The 23,549-nt window shown below is 35.0% G+C and overlaps 1 protein-coding gene across 2 annotated transcripts in view; it reads left to right on the forward strand.

Annotated features, from left to right (window-relative positions):
• Positions 1-196: 196 nt before the first annotated feature.
• FBXO8 (F-box protein 8) overlaps positions 197-23,549 on the forward strand; it is a 56,919-nt gene continuing 33,566 nt past the window's right edge. Inside the window, exons 1-3 of one of the 2 annotated variants that reach the window (XM_059177555.1) lie at positions 197-466; positions 11,829-11,981; positions 22,061-22,397. In XM_059177555.1, coding sequence (XP_059033538.1) covers positions 22,069-22,397 — 329 coding nt within the window. In that variant the 5' untranslated portion in view covers positions 197-466; positions 11,829-11,981; positions 22,061-22,068. The remainder of the gene's footprint in view (positions 467-11,828; positions 11,982-22,060; positions 22,398-23,549) is intronic. The other variant, XM_059177545.1, reaches the window with a different exon arrangement.

A 23,549-nucleotide genomic window follows, 5' to 3' on the forward strand; every position in this document is an offset into this window, starting at 1 on the left:
GTCCAGACCGCTGAGGAAACTTGACTCTGCGGAGAGGATTTTCAACAGCCAGTCCGACCGCAAATTTCATATTAAAAGTTTATCTAGTGTTGATGCTTAAAGTGGCTCGGGATGCGATGTGAGAAACGGAGAATCTATAGCGAATCGTAAAGACCGGGAATAAAAATGCTTCTTCTCTAAGGCTCAGAACCCTAACGTCACTTCCGGCAACAATAGGAAACGTCAAAAGTCGGACCGTCGGTCGCTCTGGATGTTGCAGCTTGAGGTGCGCTGAGTTCAGAGGGATCCTGTGCTTCTTCTGCTATTCTCGCTGCTGATACCTCCACCGGCGTGGACAAGTAAAGTTTGAACCGGCATCTCCATGGCCTGGGCACCAGTTCCCGGCTGAGCCATTTTCTTATTGACTAAAAGCCCCCGCCCAGAGGCCGATTCGTCGCGGCGGCGGTGGGGATCGCAGGTCGCTCAGGTACAAGATATTTCAGAACTCTTGCGTCTTTTCTCTACATACCCTTGCTTTTCTTCTTGGAAATAAAGACAACCGGTGTTTGCCAGTTGGCAGAAACTTGCCAACCAGCAAGACTTTGGGACCAATGGCAGTGCAGAGCACTTTGAGTGACAGCTGTAGTGGCGTGTTAAAATGTAGACTCTGTATCAGGAGGCGGGAGTAGGTGTGTTCCTTGTGTTTCTAGGCCACTGGAGTATAGGTTAACTTGGGACCCAAGGTGGTGTCCCGGCCTCTTTAGGAAGTAAAGCCGACAATAGTAAAGATTACTCTTTTCTAGCCCAAGTGTTCCTTTTCAAGTAGATTGTTTTCTTGATGCATAGGCAGTTTTCGGTTCTATACTTACTTTTCAGTTATGTGAATGCAGACACTTTTACTTAAGATCATGATGGCTTCGCCGGGTACTTCAGCCATCAAACTTGAGTTACAAATTTGACAGATTATTAATTTATCTCTTGTTTGTTTCTTTGTAACTGGTCTCTACTCTCTTCTATGTCGGGTTTTCCAGTTAAGTATTATACATAAATTCCAATCACCATTCAAGTTTTTTGTTTTTATTTTTAGGTTCTGTATGTAATTAGTGGTTTAATGACTGAGGCTACTTATTTTAACAAATTGAACTTTTATTTTCAAGGATCCTAGATGTTTCTCTCCAAATCGATATATCATGATCTTTGCTACTGCAAAGTGAAGCTAATTTATGTTTTTCATTTCTGCTTGCTTTCTCCTTTTAATATTTGGAGTATGGTGACCATATTTATGGCATAGGAGGGTTTTTACTTCCCTAATGGCTTACAAAATTGACCAGATCTGAGAATGAAGGAAAATTTTATTCTGTTTTTCAAGTTGAGTAGGAAACTTCCCATTTTTAGCCAGTTAATTTGATAATTTGTCTGAGAATCTGTATTAGTTATCTATTGAGGGTAAAAAATTACTCCAAAATTTAGCAGCTTAAAACAACAAATGTTTATTATCTCATAGTTTCTGTGGGGTGGAGATTTGGTTACAGCTTAGCAAAGAGCCTCCGACCCAAGGTCTTTCATGAATTTGTTGTTTAGCTGCAAGTGGAGACTATGATCCCATCTGAAGGCTTACTGAGGGGTAGGAGGATCTACTTCCAAATGCATGCACATGGGTGTTGGTAGGCCTAGGTTCTCCACCACATGGGCTTTTCACACAATGAATTGCTCCCCTAGGGTGAGCAATAAAGAGTGCACAAGACTGCCCATACTCTCCTATGACCTAATCTCAGCAGTGGTATCTCACCACTACTGCCATTGTATTAGAAGTGAGTAGTAATTCCAACCAGAAGTTTTGGGGGCTATCCTCTAGACTGCCTAACCCAGCCTGGCTGATAACATTTAGGAGTTACTAGATAGGGATAACTGAGCAAAAATGCATCCAAGAGAAGTGTAGTCAGACAAGGAGCAACGTCAATTTGTAAAAAAACAAATTTGTGCAAGCATTATCTCTCTTGGAAAAAAAGTTGTTTTTGTTTTTTGTCTTTTTTTCCCCTACTGATTATCGAAGAAGCATTTACTATTTTTCTTGGGAAATTATGCCATGAGGGATGATTTGCGTGAGAGGAATGTTTGTATTTTTAGGGTCTACATGAGCAAAGCATATCACAACTGGAGATTGTGTATTTCTTACTCGTTGTCATTTTATATGGTTGACACTGTACCAAAATAAACATGACCATAGGTAGGTCTTGAGGAGAGAGGTTAGAAAAGCTAGAGGTAATGCTTTTCTAGTATAGAAAGAATGCAAGTCATTGTCTTTTTGTTGGTGTGAGATCAAATAAGGATGGGAAAGGTGTATCTTAGAACAGAAGTGTGTTTTTGATGTCTGTTTTCAGCATTATTATTTGGTGGCAGGTACCACCTTCTATCAGCATTACCTGGCTGTCCATCACCAGCACAGCTTCTGTCAGTGAATCACATAACCTTCTTACAAATTATTCGTACGTATAGGCTTTCAGGGCTTGTTGTGACACTGGAGGATGATCTATGGTAAAACCGCATACACTTCTTACAGGTTTGAAAGATGATGTAAAGCCTTACCGGTTAGTAAAGTATTAGGTTTATCTTTTATAACTTAAGTGCTTAACACCAGCCTAAATGTGTCAATTCTCAAAGTATAAGTTTGACTTTTAAGTTGAGATTCCCTGTCAGGTTTACGTATTTTATTTATAGTAGGTTACAGCCAATTAATGAATGTGATTTGGGGCCCTTATATATTTGCAAAATTTTCAACATTTGCTTGAGAAAATAACACAGTTGAGATGCTTCCAGCCACGAAATACCTTATGGTACTAATGGCTAAATAAGTGAAAACATACATTGTAATTTATTATGTGATCAAATTAATAGGGAATGTTTGTGTGTTTACTGTGCTTTTGTGTAGATTGAGTCATTTTCCTCTTTTCATAATATAAAACCATTGATTTACCAAGAGATTATCTTTTTTGATCACAGCGCATTGAAGTTAGTCATGCAACCTTAATGATTTTATGGTTGACTACTTTATCCAAGTGCTATGTTCAGCTATTCTACATTTTTATTCAAATTTGGAAACTGAGGCTAATCCTTTGGCTGGCCTGTGATTAATGCATCAAAATCATTGTCTGTGAAATACACATCTAACTCGTTGATTTCTCATTGAATTATTTTACTATTTTAAAACAACTTTAATTAAATATATCCACTTCTAGGAATTTGTATTCCCTTTTATTTTCTCTTTTATTTTCTTATTTTTATTTTTTATTTCTCTTTTATTTTCTTATTTTGTTTTTCTGACAAGTGTTTTTCTGACAAGTTTATTGATGTAAATTCTATAATAAAACTAAAGCACCCTGACTTGATTAAATTTTACATTGTATTTGGGACAAATAACTTTAGTGACATAGAGATGATAAAACATAACTGTGGTTTCAATGTTAGGCATTGGGTTTAGTCATGAACATAGGGGAAAAGAGATGAAAAGAACAGATGCTTACACACACACATTCACCCTTCCATCACCTCTTCATTTTATTTTTAGGATTTTTTTTCACTTAATTTTTATAAAATCATAGAATTTTATAGCTGAAAGAGACCTTAGGGATTGATCATCAGGTTCAAAACCTTTGTTTTACAGGTGAGGAAACTGAGACATAGAAATTTAAGTGACTTTCCCGATACAGTTGGTAAAGAGGAGGAGCCTGAATCAAATCTAGGTTTTTTGTCTCTTCATTACTAGATATTTTCTCATCTCATTTCTGACTTTCATTATACTTAGGCTGTCCTCAGTATTTTAGTATCTTGTTTTATTTGTCTAAAAGCTGTTCCGTGAGAATTACGGTTTTTGTTTTGCTTTGTTTTTTTAATTCCTCAACCTCCATAGAAATGACCATTTTGATTAGTGAGCATGGAGTGTGCTGTGCCCCAGGGAGGTGGGTTGGGATATGGTGCTGTGGCAGTTGCTGATTACAAGGAGTTTGAGTAAATAGTGCAGTTAAGTAAGAACCAGTAATGCTGGTGAGAAGAATAATTGATTTTGCTTTAAAAGTTAAAACAAGTGAGAAGTATGATAAATTTATTTTATTTAAAGATTAAAACAGTGGGGTGAACTTGCCAAAAAAATTTAAATAAGGCTAAAATTCTCAGCTTTTGGATTACATTTAAATGACACATTTTAATTTTTGCATTTGTTTAAATGCCATTTGGTAAACACTCATTTTAGAATCGAATTACAGAAACTGGAAAAAAGCATCAGAAAGTAATGTTATAAATCTTTTTGAATTAAAAAAAAAAAATCCTACAAATGGTATGCCTTTTAGTAACACAGACTGCTCTTGCAGAACCAGATCTTTAAATTTAATGAGTGGGTTTTTTTTTTTTTTTTTTATGTGTTTAACATACCTTGTGACCTCTTAGTACTTAGCTATTTCCCTTTTTCTCCTTAGGCAGACCTCCTTGTGGGCTTACCCTTTCTTCTTTCTCTACAGTGGTTGCCATTCAGTTTTAGGGGTGTGATTTGTTATCATGTTTTTTTTTTTTTTCTTCTTCTTCTTCTTCTTTTTTTAATTTCTCCACCTATTGTGTTCTAAACTACTTTGGTGGTCTGTTCTTTTGGAAATAGAGAAATAAATACTGGGCTGCCCACTTGATTCTAAATGTATTGTAGAGAATAGTTCATCAGAGCATTTCTCATATTCTTATTCTGTAGAATAATATCACATCACAAAGATTTTTAAAACCTAAAGTAATCAAAATCTGATTGTTACTTTCTAATTGAAAATCTCTAAAAAGATAGAAGTAAGTGAATCTCCTTGTCTTTAAGTCTTTATAAAATTAACATTTTAGAGATAACATTTCTGGCACACATTTTAGATCTTTATCTAAGATAAGAAATGTCTTATTTCCAAATTCCACTGTTCAGATGTTTAAGAATTACTGAATAAAACTAACTTTGATAATGAATTATTTTAATTAGTTTATTTGTATGTCAATCCTCCCACATCATGTTTTAACAGTGTTTGCTCAGGAAGAGACTGATGAAATTGGTTTGCTTCAAACAAAAGTATTTAAACAGGATTGCTTTTTTGATCCCCCAGACTCATTTCTATTCTTCCCATCTTCCACATGTATTTTCTACTTCAATGGTGGGTAAGCCATTCTTTATTACATAGAGTCATCTCCACAGCATGTGCTATTTGAATGCTTGGTGCTATGGAATTACTAAAAGCACTAGTGCAATTACCCTTTTCTTATAGAATAGCATTTTATTTGATGTTTAATTTGTTACCTAGACACATTTTGATGAAAGTTGCATACCATTTTGTAGATAAGCTTTGTATTAGATATTTAAGGGCTATTAATAAATCCTATATTATGCTTTTTTGAAAATACTCTACTCTTGAAAAAAGTAGCAAGACATTACAAATACAGTAAAAAATACTATCTATTTTAGAAACATAACCATCCACTGCATAGAAAAGTGTTATGGTTCTTAGAAACTTTAATAAATTGGTGGCTAATATACATTGGTGATTAATTTACACTGCCTTTAGATAGAAGTGTCATTGTGTAATGTTATACCAGATTCATGTTGTCTAAAACTGTGTTTCACTTTTTAAAAATGAGAAAACTACCTCTAAAATCATGTCAGAAAAGTATTATTCTTTCTTGGATTTTTGCATTAGAAAAAAAAGTGAGTCAGGACCTACATACTGTTTTACCAATTAAAAGATGTCTTTAGGGGCGCCTGGGTAGCTCAGTGGGTTAAAGCCTCTTCTTTCGGCTCAGGTCATGATCTCAGGGTCCTGGGATTGAGCCCCACTTCAGGCTCTCTGCTCAGCAGGGAGCCTGCTTCCTCCTCTCTCTCCACCTGCCTCTCTGCCTACTTATGATCTCTGTCTGTCAAATAAATAAATAAAACCTTTAAAAAATAAATCGATAAAAGATGTCTTTATATGTTATCTCAATTGAGACACACAACAATCCTGTAAAATAGGCAGGAGTGATTTCCCCCATTTTATAGGAAACAGATGCTCACAAACCTTGTTTGAAATATCTAAGATCACACAGAATATGGTATAATTGGAGCTGTAACTTTAAATTCACCCTCCAAGAGTAGCAGTGTCAAGAAATCTTACACATTTTTCTCAAGCAGACATCATATAGCCTGCATTCTCTAAACTCAGCATAATAAAACTAGAAATAAACTTCAAAAAGTCAAAAAGGCCTGATAATAAGCTCTTCCAAATAATTAAAAATAAGCTCTTCCAAATAATTATTACATCAATGCACAATGAAAGTATTATTATTAATGTTGCTGTTATTTTAATGGAAACCAGGATATGTAAGAATTTAGGAGGTTTAAACAAAACTTACTCTGATTTTTAAAAGTTTTGATAAAATTATGTCTATACCTTAGAAATGATATCAGTTGAAGCAATCCAAATTTATATTAGTTTATGTACTTTGATGTATAATTACCTCAATAAAAATCAAAGTTTTCTCTTTAATGTATTTTGCATTTACATGTTTATTAGATCAAGGAGGAGGCACACAAACATCAATCCTTTAGCATTTATACATTTACCCAATTATGATACAGCCTATGTAAATAGTTAAAACATAGTGTTCGTATCTTTAAGGATTTGTATCCTTGATCAAGTCTTCTTTTGACCTATATGGTAAATTCCATGAAATCAGAGAGGATTCCTAGGGTGTCTTTATTTTTTTTAATTTTTAAAAATTTTTTTAAAGATTTATTTATTAGAGAGAGAGAGTACACAGGCTAGGGGAGGGGCAAAGGGAGAGAGAACTTCAAGTAAACTCCCTGCTGAGCCGCAGAGCCCTAGCGGCTCTCAGGACCCTGAGATCATGACCTGAGCCAAAATTGAGAATCAGTGCTCAACCAACTGAGCCACCAGGCACCCCTGATTCTTTTTTTAAAGCCGTTTATTGAGGTATGAGTCACATACCATAAAATTCAACCATTTTAAGTATACAATTTTTTCCTCTCCTTTTTTGAGGTAATTGTGGATGCACCTGCAGTTTCAAGAAATACACAGGTAGATTTCTTGTACTCTTTACCTAATTACCATGGATGCTAACAATGTACAAAACTATAATATAATATCACAACTTAGACATTAATATTAATAGTCTATCTTTTTTATTTATATTCCCCCAGTTGTATTTTTTTTAAATATTTAATTTATTTATTTGACAGAGAGAGATCACAAGCAGGCAGAGAGGCAGGCAGAGAGAGAGGAAGAAGCAGGCTCCCCGCTGAGCAGAGAGTCCAACGGGGCTTGATCTCAGGACTCAGAGATCATGACCCGAGCCAAAGGTAGTGGCTCAACCCACTGAGCCACCCAGGCGCCCCATCCCCAGTTGTATTTTTACTCCCATGTGTAAATGAGTATATGAAATTCTGCACAGGTTCACGTATCTGGCATCACAGTCAAGGTACTGAACAGCTTAGATACCACAGGGATCCCTCATACTACCCCTTTATGATTATAACCACTTTCCTCCTGGGTAATGATGATGAGCATGTCACCATATGCTTATGTGCCATTTGTTATATCTTCTTTGGTGAAATATCTGTTCATGTCTTTTTTCCCCTTTTTAATTGGAATTTTTTATTTCTTTACTGTTGAGTTTTGAGGGTTGTTTATGTATTCTAGATACTAGTCCTTTTTCAGATATGAGGTTTTCAAATATTTTTTATCAGTCTGTACATAGCTTTTTTTTTTTTTAAAGATTTTATTTATTTATTTGACAGAGAGAGATTACAAGCAGGCAGAGAGGCAGGTAGAGAGAGAGAGGAGGAAGCAGGCTCCCAGCTGAGCATAGAGCCCGATGCGGGACGCGATCCCAGGATCCTGAGATCATAACCTGAGCTGAAGGCAGCGGCTTAACCCACTGAACCACCCAGGCGCCCTGTACATAGCTTTTTTTAATCTTCACATGGTCTTTCAAAGAGCGAGGTTTTGGCTATAGAGGTGCACCTTGTCTGTTTTTACTTTTATGGATCATGCTTTTCATGTCAAGTATGAGAACTTCTTGCCCAGTCCTGGATCCTTAAGATTTTCTTCTATGAATTTTAGGTGAAATTTAGGTCAAGGTTCATCTAAATTGGTTTTTATTTTTATCATTGCTTACCATTCATCCATTTGTTCAACAAATATTTACTGAGCACTTTATAGATCTAAGTACTGGATTTATCCATGTAGCCTATTGTGTGGAATCAATTCCTCATCTTAGTACTTACAGTCAGTTCTTACTTTGCATGGTACCATGTTAATTGAAATGAGCATATTAGAGATGTGGCCTCACTTCACACGGTCCCATGGTTACTATTAATCACTACCCCAATACTGTACAAAGCAAGGACTGCCTCTATACAGGCATACCTAGGAGATATTGTTTGCTTCCAGACCATCACAATAAATTGAACATCATAATAAAGCAAATCAGATGAATTTTTTGGTTTCCCAATGCATATAAAAGTTGTTTACTCTATACTGTAATATATTAAGTGTGCAATAGTATTATATCTAAAACACATACATACCTTAATTAGAAAATATTTTATGGCTAAAAGATACTAACCATCATCTGAGCTTTTGGTGAGTCATGATCACTGATCACAGACCACCATCACAAATACAATAATGGAAACGTTTATATTGAGAGAATTACCAAAATGTGACATAGACTCAAAGTGAACAAACACTGTTGGGAAAATGGTACTGATACACTTGCTTGTTGCAGGGTTGCCTGAAACCTTCAATTTCTTAAACTCACTATCTGTGAAGTGTAGTAAAGCAAAACACAGTAAAACAAGGTCTGTGTGTATATACATTTTTTAAAATTTGTATTTCTTTTAATAAACTAAATAATAAACTTTAGGGATTCCTGGGTGGCTCATTCAGTTAAGGGGCTGCCTTCGGCTCAGGTCATGATCGCAGCGTCCTGGGATCGAGTCCCACATTGGGCTCCTTGCTCTACAAGGAGCCTGCTTCTCCCTCTGCCTCTGCCTGCCACTCTGCCTGCCTGTATTCTATCTTGCTGACAAATAAATAAATAAATTCTTAAAAATAAATAAATAAATAAATAATAAACTTTAAAAAGCACAATAGATAGGTGAGTTTTAAAGTATTGTCTTAGTGAACATATTTGAGTAAATATTAGTATTCTGGGGACGCCTGGGTGGCTCAGTGGGTTAAGCCACTGTCTTCGGCTCAGGTCATGATTCCAGGGTCCTGGGATCGAGCCCCAAATCAGGCTCTCTGCTCAGCAGGGAGCCTGCTTCCTCCTCTCTCTCTGCCTGCCTCTCTGTCTGCTTGTCATTTCTCTCTGTCAAATAAATAAATAAAATCTTTAAAATATATATATATTAGTATTCTGTAATTAATATGCTTAAAATATGAATCTCAACAATTGCAGCATTGATTTAAAAGATCTAAAAAATTAACATACTATTCACAAACTACTTTAAAATTTTAATTACTGGTCTTCTAAATATCTGTAGTAGAAATTTCCCCTTATTAATTGACAGATTTATTTTGTGATACTGCCAAAGGAACTTTGACATGTTGAATCTTTCCGTGAAGTCTTAAAGTTTTCATTTCTAGAAACATTGGTCATGATTAAAGATGGTAGTAGTACTTAAGTGCCAAAAAGTTATCTCTCTTATAATATAACTGATTGATGACTAAGTATTTGCCTTATTTGCCAAACTTCGTGTATATATATATATATATATATATATATATATATATATATATATTGAGGCCAAGTTAGTCAATGCTTCTTACTTAATGTATTTACTAGTTTTTTTCTCCTAGCAAAGGTAAATGTCATCTCTCCAAATTTCACAGATCCTAAATTAATGAAAATTAGAAGCCAGACTATAACGACTCAGGTAATTAAATCCAAAATAATTGGATGTACTCAGAAATGAAAAAAGCAACATGAGATTATTATTTAAAGAGGGTTGAGAGATGAATACAAAACTACCTGTTATTGTAAATTACCTGCTGTGGGCTAGGTTTTCTAAACGTTATCCCCTCTAAATCCCATGGGGTAAGAATTATCTGTTATTGGGACACGTGGGTAGCTCAGTAGGTTAAGCGTCCGTCTTGATTTTGGCTCAGGTCATGATCTCATGGGTTGTGAGTCCAGCCCCATATGGGCTCTGTGCTAGGCATGAGATTCTCTCTCTCCCTTTGTCTCCCATCCCCCATAAATAAATCTTTAAAAAAAATTATCCATTATTTTACTGATGAGGAAAATGAAGACCACAGACTATAGGTAAATCAGATTCTGTGTCGGAGTTTGAGCCAGATCTTTTTTCACATCAAAGCCTATGAGAAGAGAGCTGCAGCTGGGAACAACAATGGAGGTAATAAGCAGTGACAGAGAAAAAAGAGATGAGAGCCAGTGATGAAGAAACAGATGGTAGATTGCCTTTGCCATCTGTGGGCTCAAACAGTTCTGGGCATAAGGTTTGGTGGTTAAGATTAAAGTCTTTGGACTCAGACAGACCTAAGTTTGAATACTAAATTTTACATTTGTCAGCTAGAAGATCTCAGGTAAAGTTGCTTAACCTCTCTGGGTCACAGTTTCCTCAGGTATAAAATTAGAATAATAATTTCTACCTATTAGGATTATTGTGAGGATTAAAATGAGATCATATATAAAAGCTTTAACAGAGTGCTTAGCATAGAGAAAGTATTAAATGGTGTTTTTTAGTACAAAAACATTATTATTGTTTAATATTTTTATTAGGTATTATATACATAATATGTACAGAAGGAGGGAACATAGCCAGGAATTCCAAGCCTTAAATATGAACCAAAAAAGTTAAAAAGGGTATTTTTTCCAACTTTATTTAAAAAAATGTCCTCCATCCTTTAAAATTTTTGACCAAAAATGGCAAAAATAATTCTTGCTATTTTGGTATTTTCTTTGATAGAGTCTCCTACTTCTCTTAAGCCATAATGCCAGGCATTTATTTCTTGGTGATGATTTTCAGTGTGTATTACACTAAACCCTCCAGCGGTAATTTTTAAACTGCATGTACACCTAACAAGAACTTTTTTCAAATTCACATGCCTGGATTCCACACCAAATTTTTGTTTACAGAAAAGTTGTAAGAATAAAAAAAATAACTAGTATATACTCTTTACTGATATTCATCAATTTGAAAATTTTTCCAAAATTATTCTATCACTCTCTCTGTGTAGAGATAGATATTACTGTTTTGCACCATTTGAGACTAGGCTGCATATATTATGCCTTAATACTTCAGTGTGTTTCCTAAGAACGAGAATATACTGTGATACAGCCACTGTACAGTTACCAAATTCAGGAAATTTAACATTGATACAATATTTTATCCAGTCTTCAGCCCATATGCCTAGTTTTTCAGTTATCCCGAAAATGTCCTTGAACTATTCCTCAGCTTTTCTTTGGCTTCACAGCATTTTTGAAGATAAAAAATTGAAGATTAAAAATCCATTTGAGTTCATTCCTCTGATATGCCTCATGTTTAGAGTCAGCTTACATACCCATGTTTGGCTGGAATACTGCATAATGGATGATTTGCCCTTCTCAGGGTATTATGGCCAGAAGCACATGTAGTCCATTTGTCTCTTACTGATAAATATTCATTTTGATTGTTTGGTTAAAAACTATCTTCATAATTCTGGTAATTAATGAGTAATATGTGAGAAGATACTTGATACTTGGAGATGCTGTAAGTATTCCATTCTTTATTTTTTAAATATATTTTTTAAAGATTTTATTTATTTATTTGACAGAGAGATCACATGAAGATGGAGAGGCAGGCAGAGAGGGAGATAGAGGGAAGCAGGCTCCCTGCTGAGCAGAGAGCCCGACGTGGGACTTGATCCCAGGACCCCGAGATCACAACCCGAGCCGAAGGCAGCGGCTTAATCCACTGAGCCACTGAGGTGCCCTAAGTATTCCATTCTTGACCAGATTCCAGATCCAGCATCCACTCATAATTTTTGCCAGAATTATTTTTCCCACAATGATTAGAAAATGATTCTTCCAACCCATTATTCCTTTTATCTTTATTAGTTGACATTTTCCTGTAAAGGAGACCTTTCTTTTCTCCTTTATTTATGTATTTATTTATTTATTTATTTGTTTGTTTTTTTAAAGATTTTATTTATTTATTTGACAGAGAGAAATCACAAGTAGATGGAGAGGCAGGTAGAGAGAGAGGAAGGGAAGCAGGCTCCCTGCTGAGCAGAGAGCCCGATGCGGGACTCGATCCCAGGACGCTGAGATCATGACCTGAGCCGAAGGCAGCGGCTTAACCCACTGAGCCACCCAGGCGCCCCTATTTATGTATTTATTGATCATCAGTGTAAACTCTTGGATCCTTTTCTTTTATATGATGGATTTTAACCTATTACTGTCCTTATTTTATTTTGATGCTCAAATTGTCCTGGGTTTGACCAATAGAAGCTTTTTCATAATAGCGCCTAACATCCCCTTTGACATTCTCTAATTGCTTTTGTTTTGTTTTGTTCTGTTTTGGTTTTGTTTTGATTTGACTTTTTTTAGCTCACTGGACATTCTTTTTTTTTATGTTTTCTTTTCTTTTTTTTTTTTTTTTAAATTTCTTTTCAGCGTAACAGTATTCATTGTTTTTGCACCACACCCAGTGCTCCATGCAATACATGCCCTCCCTAATACCTACCACCTGGTTCCCTAAACCTCCCACCCACTCACCCACCCCCTCCCCTTCAAAACCCTCAGGTTGTTTTCACTGGACATTCTTTTCTTTTTTTCTTAATTTTATTTATTTTATTATTATTTTTAAAAATTTTTTAAATTTATTTTCAGCATAACAGTATTCATTGTTTTTGTACCACACCCAGTGCTCCATGCAATCCGAGCCCTCTCGAATACCCACCACCTGGTTCCCCCTTCCTCCCACCCCCCACCACTTCAAACCCCTCAGATTGTTTTTCAGAGTCCATAGTCTCTCATGGTTCACCTCCCCTTCCAATTTCCCCCAACTCCCTTCTCCTAACTCCCCATGTCCTCCATGCTACTTGTTATACTCCACAAATAAGTGAAACCATATGATAATTGACTCTCTCTGCTTGACTTCTTGCACTCAACATAATCTCTTCCAGTCCCGTCCATGTTGCTACAAAAGTTGGGTATTCATCCTTTCTGATGGAGGCGTAATACTCCACAGTGTATATGGACCACATTTTCCTTATCCATTCGTCCATTGAAGGGCATCTCGGTTCTTTCCACAGTTTGGCGACCATGGCCATTGCTGCTATAAACATTGGGGTACAGATGGCCCTTCTTTTCACTACCTCTGTATCTTTGGGGTAAATACCCAGGAGTGCAATGGCAGGGTCATAGGGAAGTTCTGTTTTTAATTTCTTGAGGAATCTCCACACTGTTCTCCAAAGAGGCTGCATTCCCACCAACAGTGGAAGACGGTTCCCCTTTCTCCACATCCCCTCCAACACATGTTGTTTCCTGTCTTGCTAATTTTGGCCGTTCTAATTGGTGTAAGGTGATATCTCAATGTGGTTTTAATTTGAATCTCCCTGATGGCTAGTGATGATGAACATTTTTTCATGTGTCTGATAGCCATTTGTATGTCTTCATTGGAGAAGTGTCTGTTCATATCTTCTGCCCATTTTTTGATATGATTATCTGTTTTGTGTGTGTTGAGTTTGAGGAGTTCTTTATAGATCCTGGATATCAAACTTTTGTCTGTACTGTCATTTGCAAATATCTTCTCCCATTCTGTGGGTGGCCTCTTTGTTTTCTTGACTGTTTCCTTTGCTGTGCAGAAGCTTTTGATTTTGATGAAGTCCCAAAAGTTTATTTTGGCTTTTGTTTCCTTTGCCAAGGAAAGAAGTTGAAAGAAGTTGCTGTCTTGAAAGCTATCTTGAAAGAATTTGCTGTGGCTGATATCGAAGAGATTACTACCTATGTTCTCCTCTAGGATTCTGATGGATTCCTATCTCACGTTGAGGTCTTTTATCCATTTTGAGTTTATCTTTGTGTACGGTGTAAGAGAATGGTCGCGTTTCATTCTTCTACATATAGCTGCCCAGTTTTCCCAGCACCATTTATTGAAGAGACTGTCTTTTTTCCACTGTATATTTTTTCCTGTTTTGTCGAAGATTATTTGCCCATGGAGTTGAGGGTCCATATCTGGGCTCTTTACTCTGTTCCACTGGTCTATGTTTCTGTTTTTATGCCAATACCATGCTGTCTTGGTGATCATAGCTTTGTAGGAAAGCTTGAAATCAGGTAACATGATGCCCCCAGTTTTATTTTTGTTTTTCAACATTTCCTTAGTGATTCGGGGTCTCTTCTGGTTTCAAACAAATTTTTGGATTATTTGCTCCAGCTCTTTGAAGAATACCGGTGGAATTTTGATTGGACTGGCATTAAAAGTATAGATTGCTCTAGGCAGTATAGACATTTTAACAATATTTATTCTTCCCATCCAAGAGCATGGAATGGTCTTCCATCTTTTTGTGTCTTCTTCAACTTCTTTCATGAGTGTTCTGTAGTTCCTTGAGTACAGATCTTTTACCTCTTCACTGGACATTCTTAATCTGCACTTAAGAAACACTGCCTTTAGGATTTTTTGGTATCCCTTGAGGGGGTCCCAAGTAGACTAGAAAGGTTAACGTTGGGAGAAAGAAGTATCTTTTTGCCATATTTATATGTTAGAGAGCTTCAGTTGGTTCCTTGTCTAAGCAAACTCTCAAAAATGTATAATATTGGGGTGCCTGGATGGCTCAATGGGTTAATCCTCTTCCTTCGGCTCAGGTCATGATCTCAGGGACCTGGGATCAAGCCCCACATCAGGCTCTCTGCTCATCAGGGAGCCTCCTTCCCCCTCTCTCTCCGCCTGCCTACTTGTAATCTCTCTCTCTCTCTGTGTCAAATACATAAATAAAATCTTTAAAAAAAATGTAATATGTAGAGTTTATGATTTTGTTTGTTAGATTAAGATTAAAATTAACTTGTTAGCTTTTGTCAAAGAATCACTGGATGAAATCAGCAAAAAATAAGCCAAGCAATCCTTGTGCAAATGCTTCAGGCACACTTTAATGATTGAACTTTGCATCTTTAAGACAGTAACATGTTGAATTGTAGGTACACCTGTATAGAGCTGGTAGCCCTTGCTTTAGGATGATTGGTTTGATAGCCATTATGCTGGGCCACTATAAATGTTAGAAAAGAAGGGGAGTCTTTTCTCTAGGGTTCAATTTCTTTAGAGGAAACCCTTTTTCATTCAACCTGGATAAGGGAAAGGGGTTAGAGGATATGTCTAATAATTTTAGACACTTTATTCTTTTGTTTTGTCATCCCATATTATTTCATTTAATTTTCATAAAGATTGTAAAGATGGAAATAGTGACCCAGTAATCCCTTGATTTTTGTTTCTCATTTTAGTCTCATTTATTTCCATACTTATACTCTTTGGACCCCTAAAAGCCTTTTGAGGATCCTCTAAGGTACATAAGCTTCTGCTTAACTTTCTGCACTATTCCATACTCTTTCTGCTTTTTCTTCAAGGCTTCTTTAGTAACCACTACTCCTTCCACTTTCATATGACAGAAATCTAATGGAATGTTTTGTCCACTCAGCAGCCTATTTTCCCCTCTCTTTTAGGCTTAAATTTTCCCTTTTTAAAAATTTCTTTTCTCTCATCTTAATAGGAAGAAAAAGTGATTAAATATATGTGCTCAATCTTAAAATTTTAACAAGAAGCTAAGAATTGACTGTAAAAGATTTTTCTAAAACCGAGTTAGAATATATTTTTTTATCTACTATTGTCTAATAGGTAGCTCATAAATCATGTTAATGAGATGGTATGCTACCATTTATTTTTATCCTGGTCCTGGCTTAAGACTTATTCCTGAAATCACATTAGCATGGATCAAAATAATTTTATGGCTTAAGACTATTAAAATCAAGCTATGTAATACTGAAGGAGCTTTCTCAAAAGGAAAAGCACCATATATACATCATAACCTGGAAGTAACATGCCTAAAATATTGTCAGGTAGAGGTGAGGCACATCATTAGAAGTGATAGTGCCTGTTTGCTCCATAAATGGACCTTTAGCTAAGCAAGAAGATTTATTCACTTTTATTGATAATATTTTTCAAAGACTGTTTATTTTTGAAAAATGCTGGAATCCTCCTAACGTCATGTTAATTTCCATTTATGTTATCCCAGCTACTGTGCCATGGTAGCATAAGAGTTTAGGAACACAAAGTTAAATTTGAAATGTAAGATAATAAACAAAAATAATAAATTCCTTATGCATGGGATCAAATTAATAAAGTAGCTGTCTCTTTCAGCTAATATGACATATTTATACACACTGCCGCTGAGTTTTCAAAGCTGTTCAGTCACATTACCCATCCCATAACCAGTAGTTCCAAGTCTTTTGAGTCTTCTATCCATGTGAGACATTTGCATATACATATACTTATATACATGAGTAGTTGTGCAAGTAGTACAGAATTGAATATAAATATTTGGCCCTTGCACAAAAACAGAATGTAGTAGCTCTGAGACATAGGGAGCATTACTTGATTACCATTGAAAATGAAAATTAATTAAATTGAAAGACATGTTCACATAATTCCAGGAAAATAGACATTCTTGCATAACATTCATTTCCATGTTTGGCCACTGTTTTATTTGAGATTCTTCATCCAATTTAAAAAGGCGTTCTGAGATATTTATTTATTTATTTATTTATTTATTTGCATTACTCATTCTCTGGAAAAACAGAAATTTAAACTTACTAAATAGTATCTAAATCTTCGTTTATCATTCTGCAAAATAAGAAAATATAGCATCCTAATTGCCTTGTTTCTTTTTCTGATAATTTTTTCTTTTCTCTGGAAGGAAGAATTTCAACTTTAAAATCTTGTGTGGAATTTTTGTTAGAATAATTTCTTCTCTGTAATCTACATAATTATGAAATTTTAATTTATTTCCATCAGCTGAGAAATAATGAAGCACGGTTTCTAACTTTGGAGACCAAGAGAAAATATCTTTGGTTTCATTTTGAAGGTCCTTAGCATTTTATAAATCCTCCGAACACGATAAACTTTAAATAAAATAAATTCAAATTTGGAGGAAAAGGCATCAGATATTTTAAATTGTATTCATTACAGTCGATCTTCCTTATTTGCAGATTTTGTATTTGTGAAGTCTTGTACTCACTAAAATTTATGTTTTTATACCCCAAATCAATACTTTTAGCACTTTCACAGTCATTCTCTGACATACACAGACAGACCTGCAGAAAATTTGTGTCTCTGATGTGCTGTTCTTGCATAAGGTCAAATAAGGCGATGGCTCTGCTCTCTTGTCTTAGATCTCATATAGTGAACAAGTGTCCTTTTTGTAATCTATTTAGTGGCACATTTTTTACATTTTTGTGCATTTTTTGTTGATGATTTCACCGTTTTAAATGGCCCCACGCTTACTGCTGAAGTGCTGTCTAGCGTCCTAAGTGCAAGAAGGCTGTGATGGTTCTTTAGAGAGAAAATACCTGTGTCAGATGAGCTCTGATCAGGTTTGCTGAGTTCAGTGATAATGAATCTACAATGTATATTAAACAAGATATCTTTAAACAGAAATATGCATAAAACAAAATTATGTATTAATGAGTTGGCAAAAATGTGGCCAGAACCTTGCAGGAACCTAACCCCATGTATCTCCTGGGAATAATGGTTCAGTATTGGCTAATTCACTGTAGTGACTTTATAGAACATAACTACCAGGAATTACAAGGATTAACCATATTTCTTTTATTTGTACACTAAACAGACTAACTATGCTCTAAAGAGTACAGTTTCCTAGAAGTATCTATATTCCTCAATTTGTTTTGAGTGAACAGATTATCGGCATTGATTTTATCACAAAAATCCGTACTTACAACAAAGTATTTATTTCAAATACAAAAAAAAATTCTTTTGAGTTTAGTATTTTTTTTCAGTTTGAAACTCTGTATATTCAATGATTCCACTATGCAGCTTGATATTTATTGGACTGAATTCCTGGCACAAATGACAGAGAGTACTGTATGTTTTATGATGTTATGTTTTAATGCTGAAAATCTTTATACTAAGATTTTTATTAAAACTTTAATAGAAATCTGAAGATTTTATACTTTGAAGTCAGATTTTTATTGATTCAGTTCAAAAACCTATTTTCAAGAATTTTGAAATCATGTAAGACCCCAGCATGAAACTCTATCATATTTTATATCTCTTAGAGACAGATGCTGACTCATTACTAATAATAACATAAGGATCTGTTTCATGCCATTCTTATTGGCATAAGACATGCTGCAGTTTTAAAATTCTGTGGAACATAATACAGGCTTTTTGGTTTTTCAGGTTTGGGTTTATCTGGTTGATTGGTTGGTTTGGTCATCAGTACGAAAGAATGGGATTTATGAGTGAAAGAATAACCATGGCTGATCAAGTATCAATATGAACAAATGAATTTATTCAGCAGGCATAACATCTAGATAACTGAAGTATCATTAAACTTTACCAAAGTTCTTCTCATTTTCATTTTATGAAAATATGATCTTGTCACAACAAATAGCCAATATTGTCATAGCTGTGAGATGAACTTTATATGCATTATTTCATTCAATTCAACAACCTTTTGAACTGTAGGTATTATTATTATGTAATATGCAAATGATCCCATTACATATGAAGAAACTAAATCTTAGAAAAGTCGAATTCCCCAAGATCCTGTAAATAATAACCACTGGAGTCAGGATTTAAACTCAAGTCTGTTTGATTTCAGAGTCCACAACATTGTTCTCTTTCCATGACTTCCTATACAGCTTCTGCAGTGGATGGCATGTCATTTTAAGAATTTTATCACTTTTCTGACAGTTCCACCCACATTCCACATTCCTGTTACTGTAAGGAGAATGGGGATGGAACTCTTTATACACCCTTTCCTTTCCCCAGAGCATAATTTTTTAATATTAATCTTCCTCAAGTGGTTTATCATACTTTGTTTTTGCCCAGTATGAAGAACTGCTTTAAAGGGAAAAGGATATTCCAAAAAGGCAATTTGTGGTGTTATTCATCAGTAGGAAAATAGAAAATGCAGTTTCCTTTGTCTAAATTATGTGTATATGAACCTCAAACTTCCACCCTCCCCATCAAGGTTTTGTTGTCCCCCCCACCCACCAAGAGCCAGCTGCTAGCTTTACCTCTTTCTACCTGCCGGATGCTTTCTGAATCACATTATCCAGTGCTCAACTTAAGTGATCCCCATTAAAGTCCAGAGCCTAGGGATATCACCCTGATTCTGTGTTCCCTAGCAACATCTCTGAGAATAACAACAGCTGCTTAACCAGAAAGATGCTGCAGGGGAAATATACAGAAATTGATATTAAATGCTTTAAATCTTGAGACTTCAAACATTATAGTTACCATGTTGTATTATTTACCTTTAGTGATAAAAAAACAAAAGAGAAAACTAAATGTGATCATCAAAAAAAAGGACAAGATATGCTGAATGACCTTAGCAAGCAAGGTGATTCTAGATATTTTCTTGCTATGATAAACAGGGAAATAGCCATGATAGAAATAACATACCTTTCTTTATGATTTTGAATATTAAAAGTTACATTTGTGTCCATTAAATTATACTTATGTTGTAATATGACATGGCATTGTTTAAACACTTAGCAAACTTAAAATTCCTTACAAATTTTTGTTGATATTCTTTATTTTTTGTTAATCATTTTTACTCTCTCTGTAATTTGCCTTTTCCATCCAGAATGTCAAATAATTGGATTCATACATTATGTAGCCTTTCCAGATCATTTTCTTTCTCTCAGTAATATCCATTTGTTTCCTCCATGTCTTTTCAGGACTTCCTAAGCTCATTTCTTTTAGTTCTAAATATTTCCTTGTATGGATGTACCAAGGTTTATCAATTGGCCTATTGAAAAAAATCTTGGTTGCTTACAAGTTTTGGTAGTTAGATTAAAGATGTTACAGACATTTGTTTACAAATTTTTATGTGGACAAAAGTTTTCAACTTATTCGGGTAAATACTAAGGATCACAAATGTCGGGTCATATGGTAAAGAAACTGCCAAACTGTTTTCCAAAATGAGTGTACCATTTTGCATTCCCATACCTTTGCCTGTATTTGGTATTATCAGTGTTTTGGATTTCAAGCATTCAAATATATGTATAGCATTGATTATCTCATTGTTTTGATTTGAGGTTGTAGAGTAACACATGATGTAGAGTGTGTTTTTATAAGCTTATTTACTACCTATATATCTTTTTTGGTGAGACATCTGTTGATCTTTTCCAAATTTTTAAGTAGGTTGTTCTCTTATTGTTGAATTTTAAGAGTTCTTTGTATATTTTAGATACCAGTCCTTTGTCAGATAAGTGTTTTGCAGATATTTTCTCTGGCTCTGTGTCTTGTCTTTTCAGTCTTTTAATATCCTATATTAAAATGCAAATTTAATTATTATAGCCTAATCACTAATTTAAGAACTGCTACCATTATTGTAGTATGTATGTTAGGGATAAAAGATTATTTTTTATGATTTCTTGTAAAAATAAATTTCCCCACATTTAAAAACTACTATGGAACTATGTTCCTTTTCTTTGAACCCCCTATCCCTTTATACCTTAAATTCTTGGGATTCCAAGCAGTTCACTGTGAAGAAGAGTGAAAAATTATCCTGGACTGTCTTCTGTTCTGATCAACAAGTAACCCATTACAGTAGTCATTATCCGAATAATAGCCAATAACTCAGTAAACATACATGTGAAGCATGGCTTTTTAAATACTGAAAAAATAATATCTTTGACAATCTCTGAAATTCCTAATTTTTAAAATTTCTAGTCACCCTGGGTGTTTTTTATTTTCTTTCTTTTTTTGTTAGTTCTCATTATAAACAGCTATGAAATTTATTTTATGATTTTCTATGAAAATCAGTCCCCCTCCCAATTTTTAAATTACACACACACATATTAGTAGCCAACTCAGATTTATAAAACAAGAATATTTTGTTTGGAAAAGGGATCATGGAAGTACCTATATTAGTTAAAATCTCTTCCTGGTTTTATGTTTCTCTATTAGTTTATTTGCCTAGGGAAAATTAACTTATTTTAAAGCCAAGATCAAATAGAAAGTCTAGGCCACTAGTTTCCTAACATTTGTAAACTAGCTAGTCCAGTATTTCTTAACAGATAAATGTAGAGCCGCTCTGGTTGGAGGTCAAATGAAGGTAGAGGAGGCTGGAGTACACTCTCTTCAACCTTTTCCCAGGTACCTCTAAGGAATCTACAGGGCTATATGGAGAAGAACTGGAAAATTAGACTAAATTATGATTTTTATTTAAAGTAACAACAAAACCAAATAGTCATTACTAAGCTATTTATCATGGAGTTCTAGGTGTCTAATTTATAAGGTTTCTGAATTAGACTTCAGGGCCTATGTTACATTTTATTACAGTCTACAACTTAAGTGTAGACTGGCAAGAATTAAAGGAAAAGCCTGTTTCACAGCTGTTATGCATCTGGGAGTTTGTTTAAAAGGGTCTAGCTTAGCTTAGCCTGAGTTGTGATAAAAAGCAGGGTCTAGAGGCCTTTTAACTAAAGTCCTGTGCTCGGATCAGAGCTGTATTTAATATGGGCCCATAAGTCCACATAATTATAATTTGTAAGAGTCTTTAGGACATCAGTAACTTTTAAATCTTACCATGTGAAAAATGATTATGTCACCTGTGGACTTTAAAAGTAGTTAGCAAACTGGGATAAAAGTGATGATCAAATCAAATATTTCTGCAACTTTCTCTGTCCAAGTTTCATACTTAACGATGTTCCAGCTATACTTTGTAACATATCGCTCCTTTTAAGGTGCTTTAATGAGGAATGTTAATTCTGGTAAATTAATGCTTCGTGTCACAGTTAACCGTACTACATTCTGGCTTTCTCCCAGGCTTGCAGATGGGTCAGGGGCTGTGGAGAGTGGCCAGAAACCAGCAGCTACAGCAAGAAGGTTATAGTGAGCAAGGCTACCTCAGCAGAGAGCAGAGCAGGAGGATGGCTGCCAGCAACATTTCTAACACCAGTCATCGTAAACAAGTCCAAGGAGGCATTGATATATATCATCTTTTGAAAGCACGGAAATCTAAAGAACAGGAAGGATTCATTAATTTGGAAATGTTGCCCCCTGAGCTAAGCTTTACCATCTTGTCCTACCTGAACGCAACTGACCTCTGCTTAGCTTCATGTGTTTGGCAGGACCTTGCGAATGATGAACTTCTCTGGCAAGGGTAAGTTCAGCCTAACATGTTTGATTCAGATATCTCTAAACACAATCATGCTTAAATGTTTTTATTACTATTACACACACACACACACACACACACACACACACACACACACGTGTATTATGATCTATTTCTTTTTGATCTTGGTTTGTATTTTAACTTTCTTTTCATTAAAACCCAGAAAGATAATGAGGCATCATCACAGTCAAATTTGATATTGGTAAAAGAAAGACAGTATAAAGGTAAATGACTCTACAGTTAGAAGTTACAAGTGAAGAGATGTCAGTTTATTCTAAAAATACAAGTTGTTGGGGTGCCTGCCTGCCTCAGTCAGTAGAGCATGCAACTAACTCTTGATCTCAGGGCTGTAAGTTCTAGCCCCACACTGGATGTAGAGATTACTTAAAAAAATAATAAAATATCTAAAAAAGAATACAAATTCAGTGAGAATTTGTAATCCAAAATTTAGTGTTCACACCCCTGATAGAGTTTGTGCTTCCCATATGAAGATTGTGTGTTGACTAATTTATATACTTCTTTCTGTCACAGAGGTGCTTGTTAATATAAACCGTGGTAACTATTTCATCTAGTTTTTATTTTTTCTAACCAACATTTCATCAATGAAGTAGGAAAGTAGTAGAATGCAAGGAGATACTCTGCTTGCTGAAGTGAAAGTGGACTATAGAAATTATAGCAGCGATTATATCAGTTTAAATTTAATCTATAAATTTAAGAATGTTTGAAATAGAATCTGTTTTATGTATAACTTCAGTCTCCAATTACTCCTTAAATAGCGTCATATACTTGAGTCATAAATATGTTACCAAACTTAGAAGAATCGTTGGGATCTTCAACTTCTGGTGTCTAAGGTTTATTGATATCTCATTATTTCTAGTTATTTAAAACATGTCTAAAAACAAAGGTCTTTTTGTGACTTTAAATAATTTCCAAATGAAAATCTCATTGAAAGAATTAGTAAATTATCCAAATAACCAAACTTTAGTAAAAATGTATTACCGATAATGACATCTCTAACTCTGGGCTTTCTGATGCTACAGAATTACAGTATTAATTATATAGTTAATTTCTCAACCTCTAAATAGATAAAAATCATAAATGTCATCCTGTTACTCTCATTGTCTTGTTATAGTGAAG

Source organism: Mustela lutreola, chromosome 1 (assembly GCF_030435805.1).
Source record: "Mustela lutreola isolate mMusLut2 chromosome 1, mMusLut2.pri, whole genome shotgun sequence".
NCBI lineage: Eukaryota > Metazoa > Chordata > Mammalia > Carnivora > Mustelidae > Mustela > Mustela lutreola.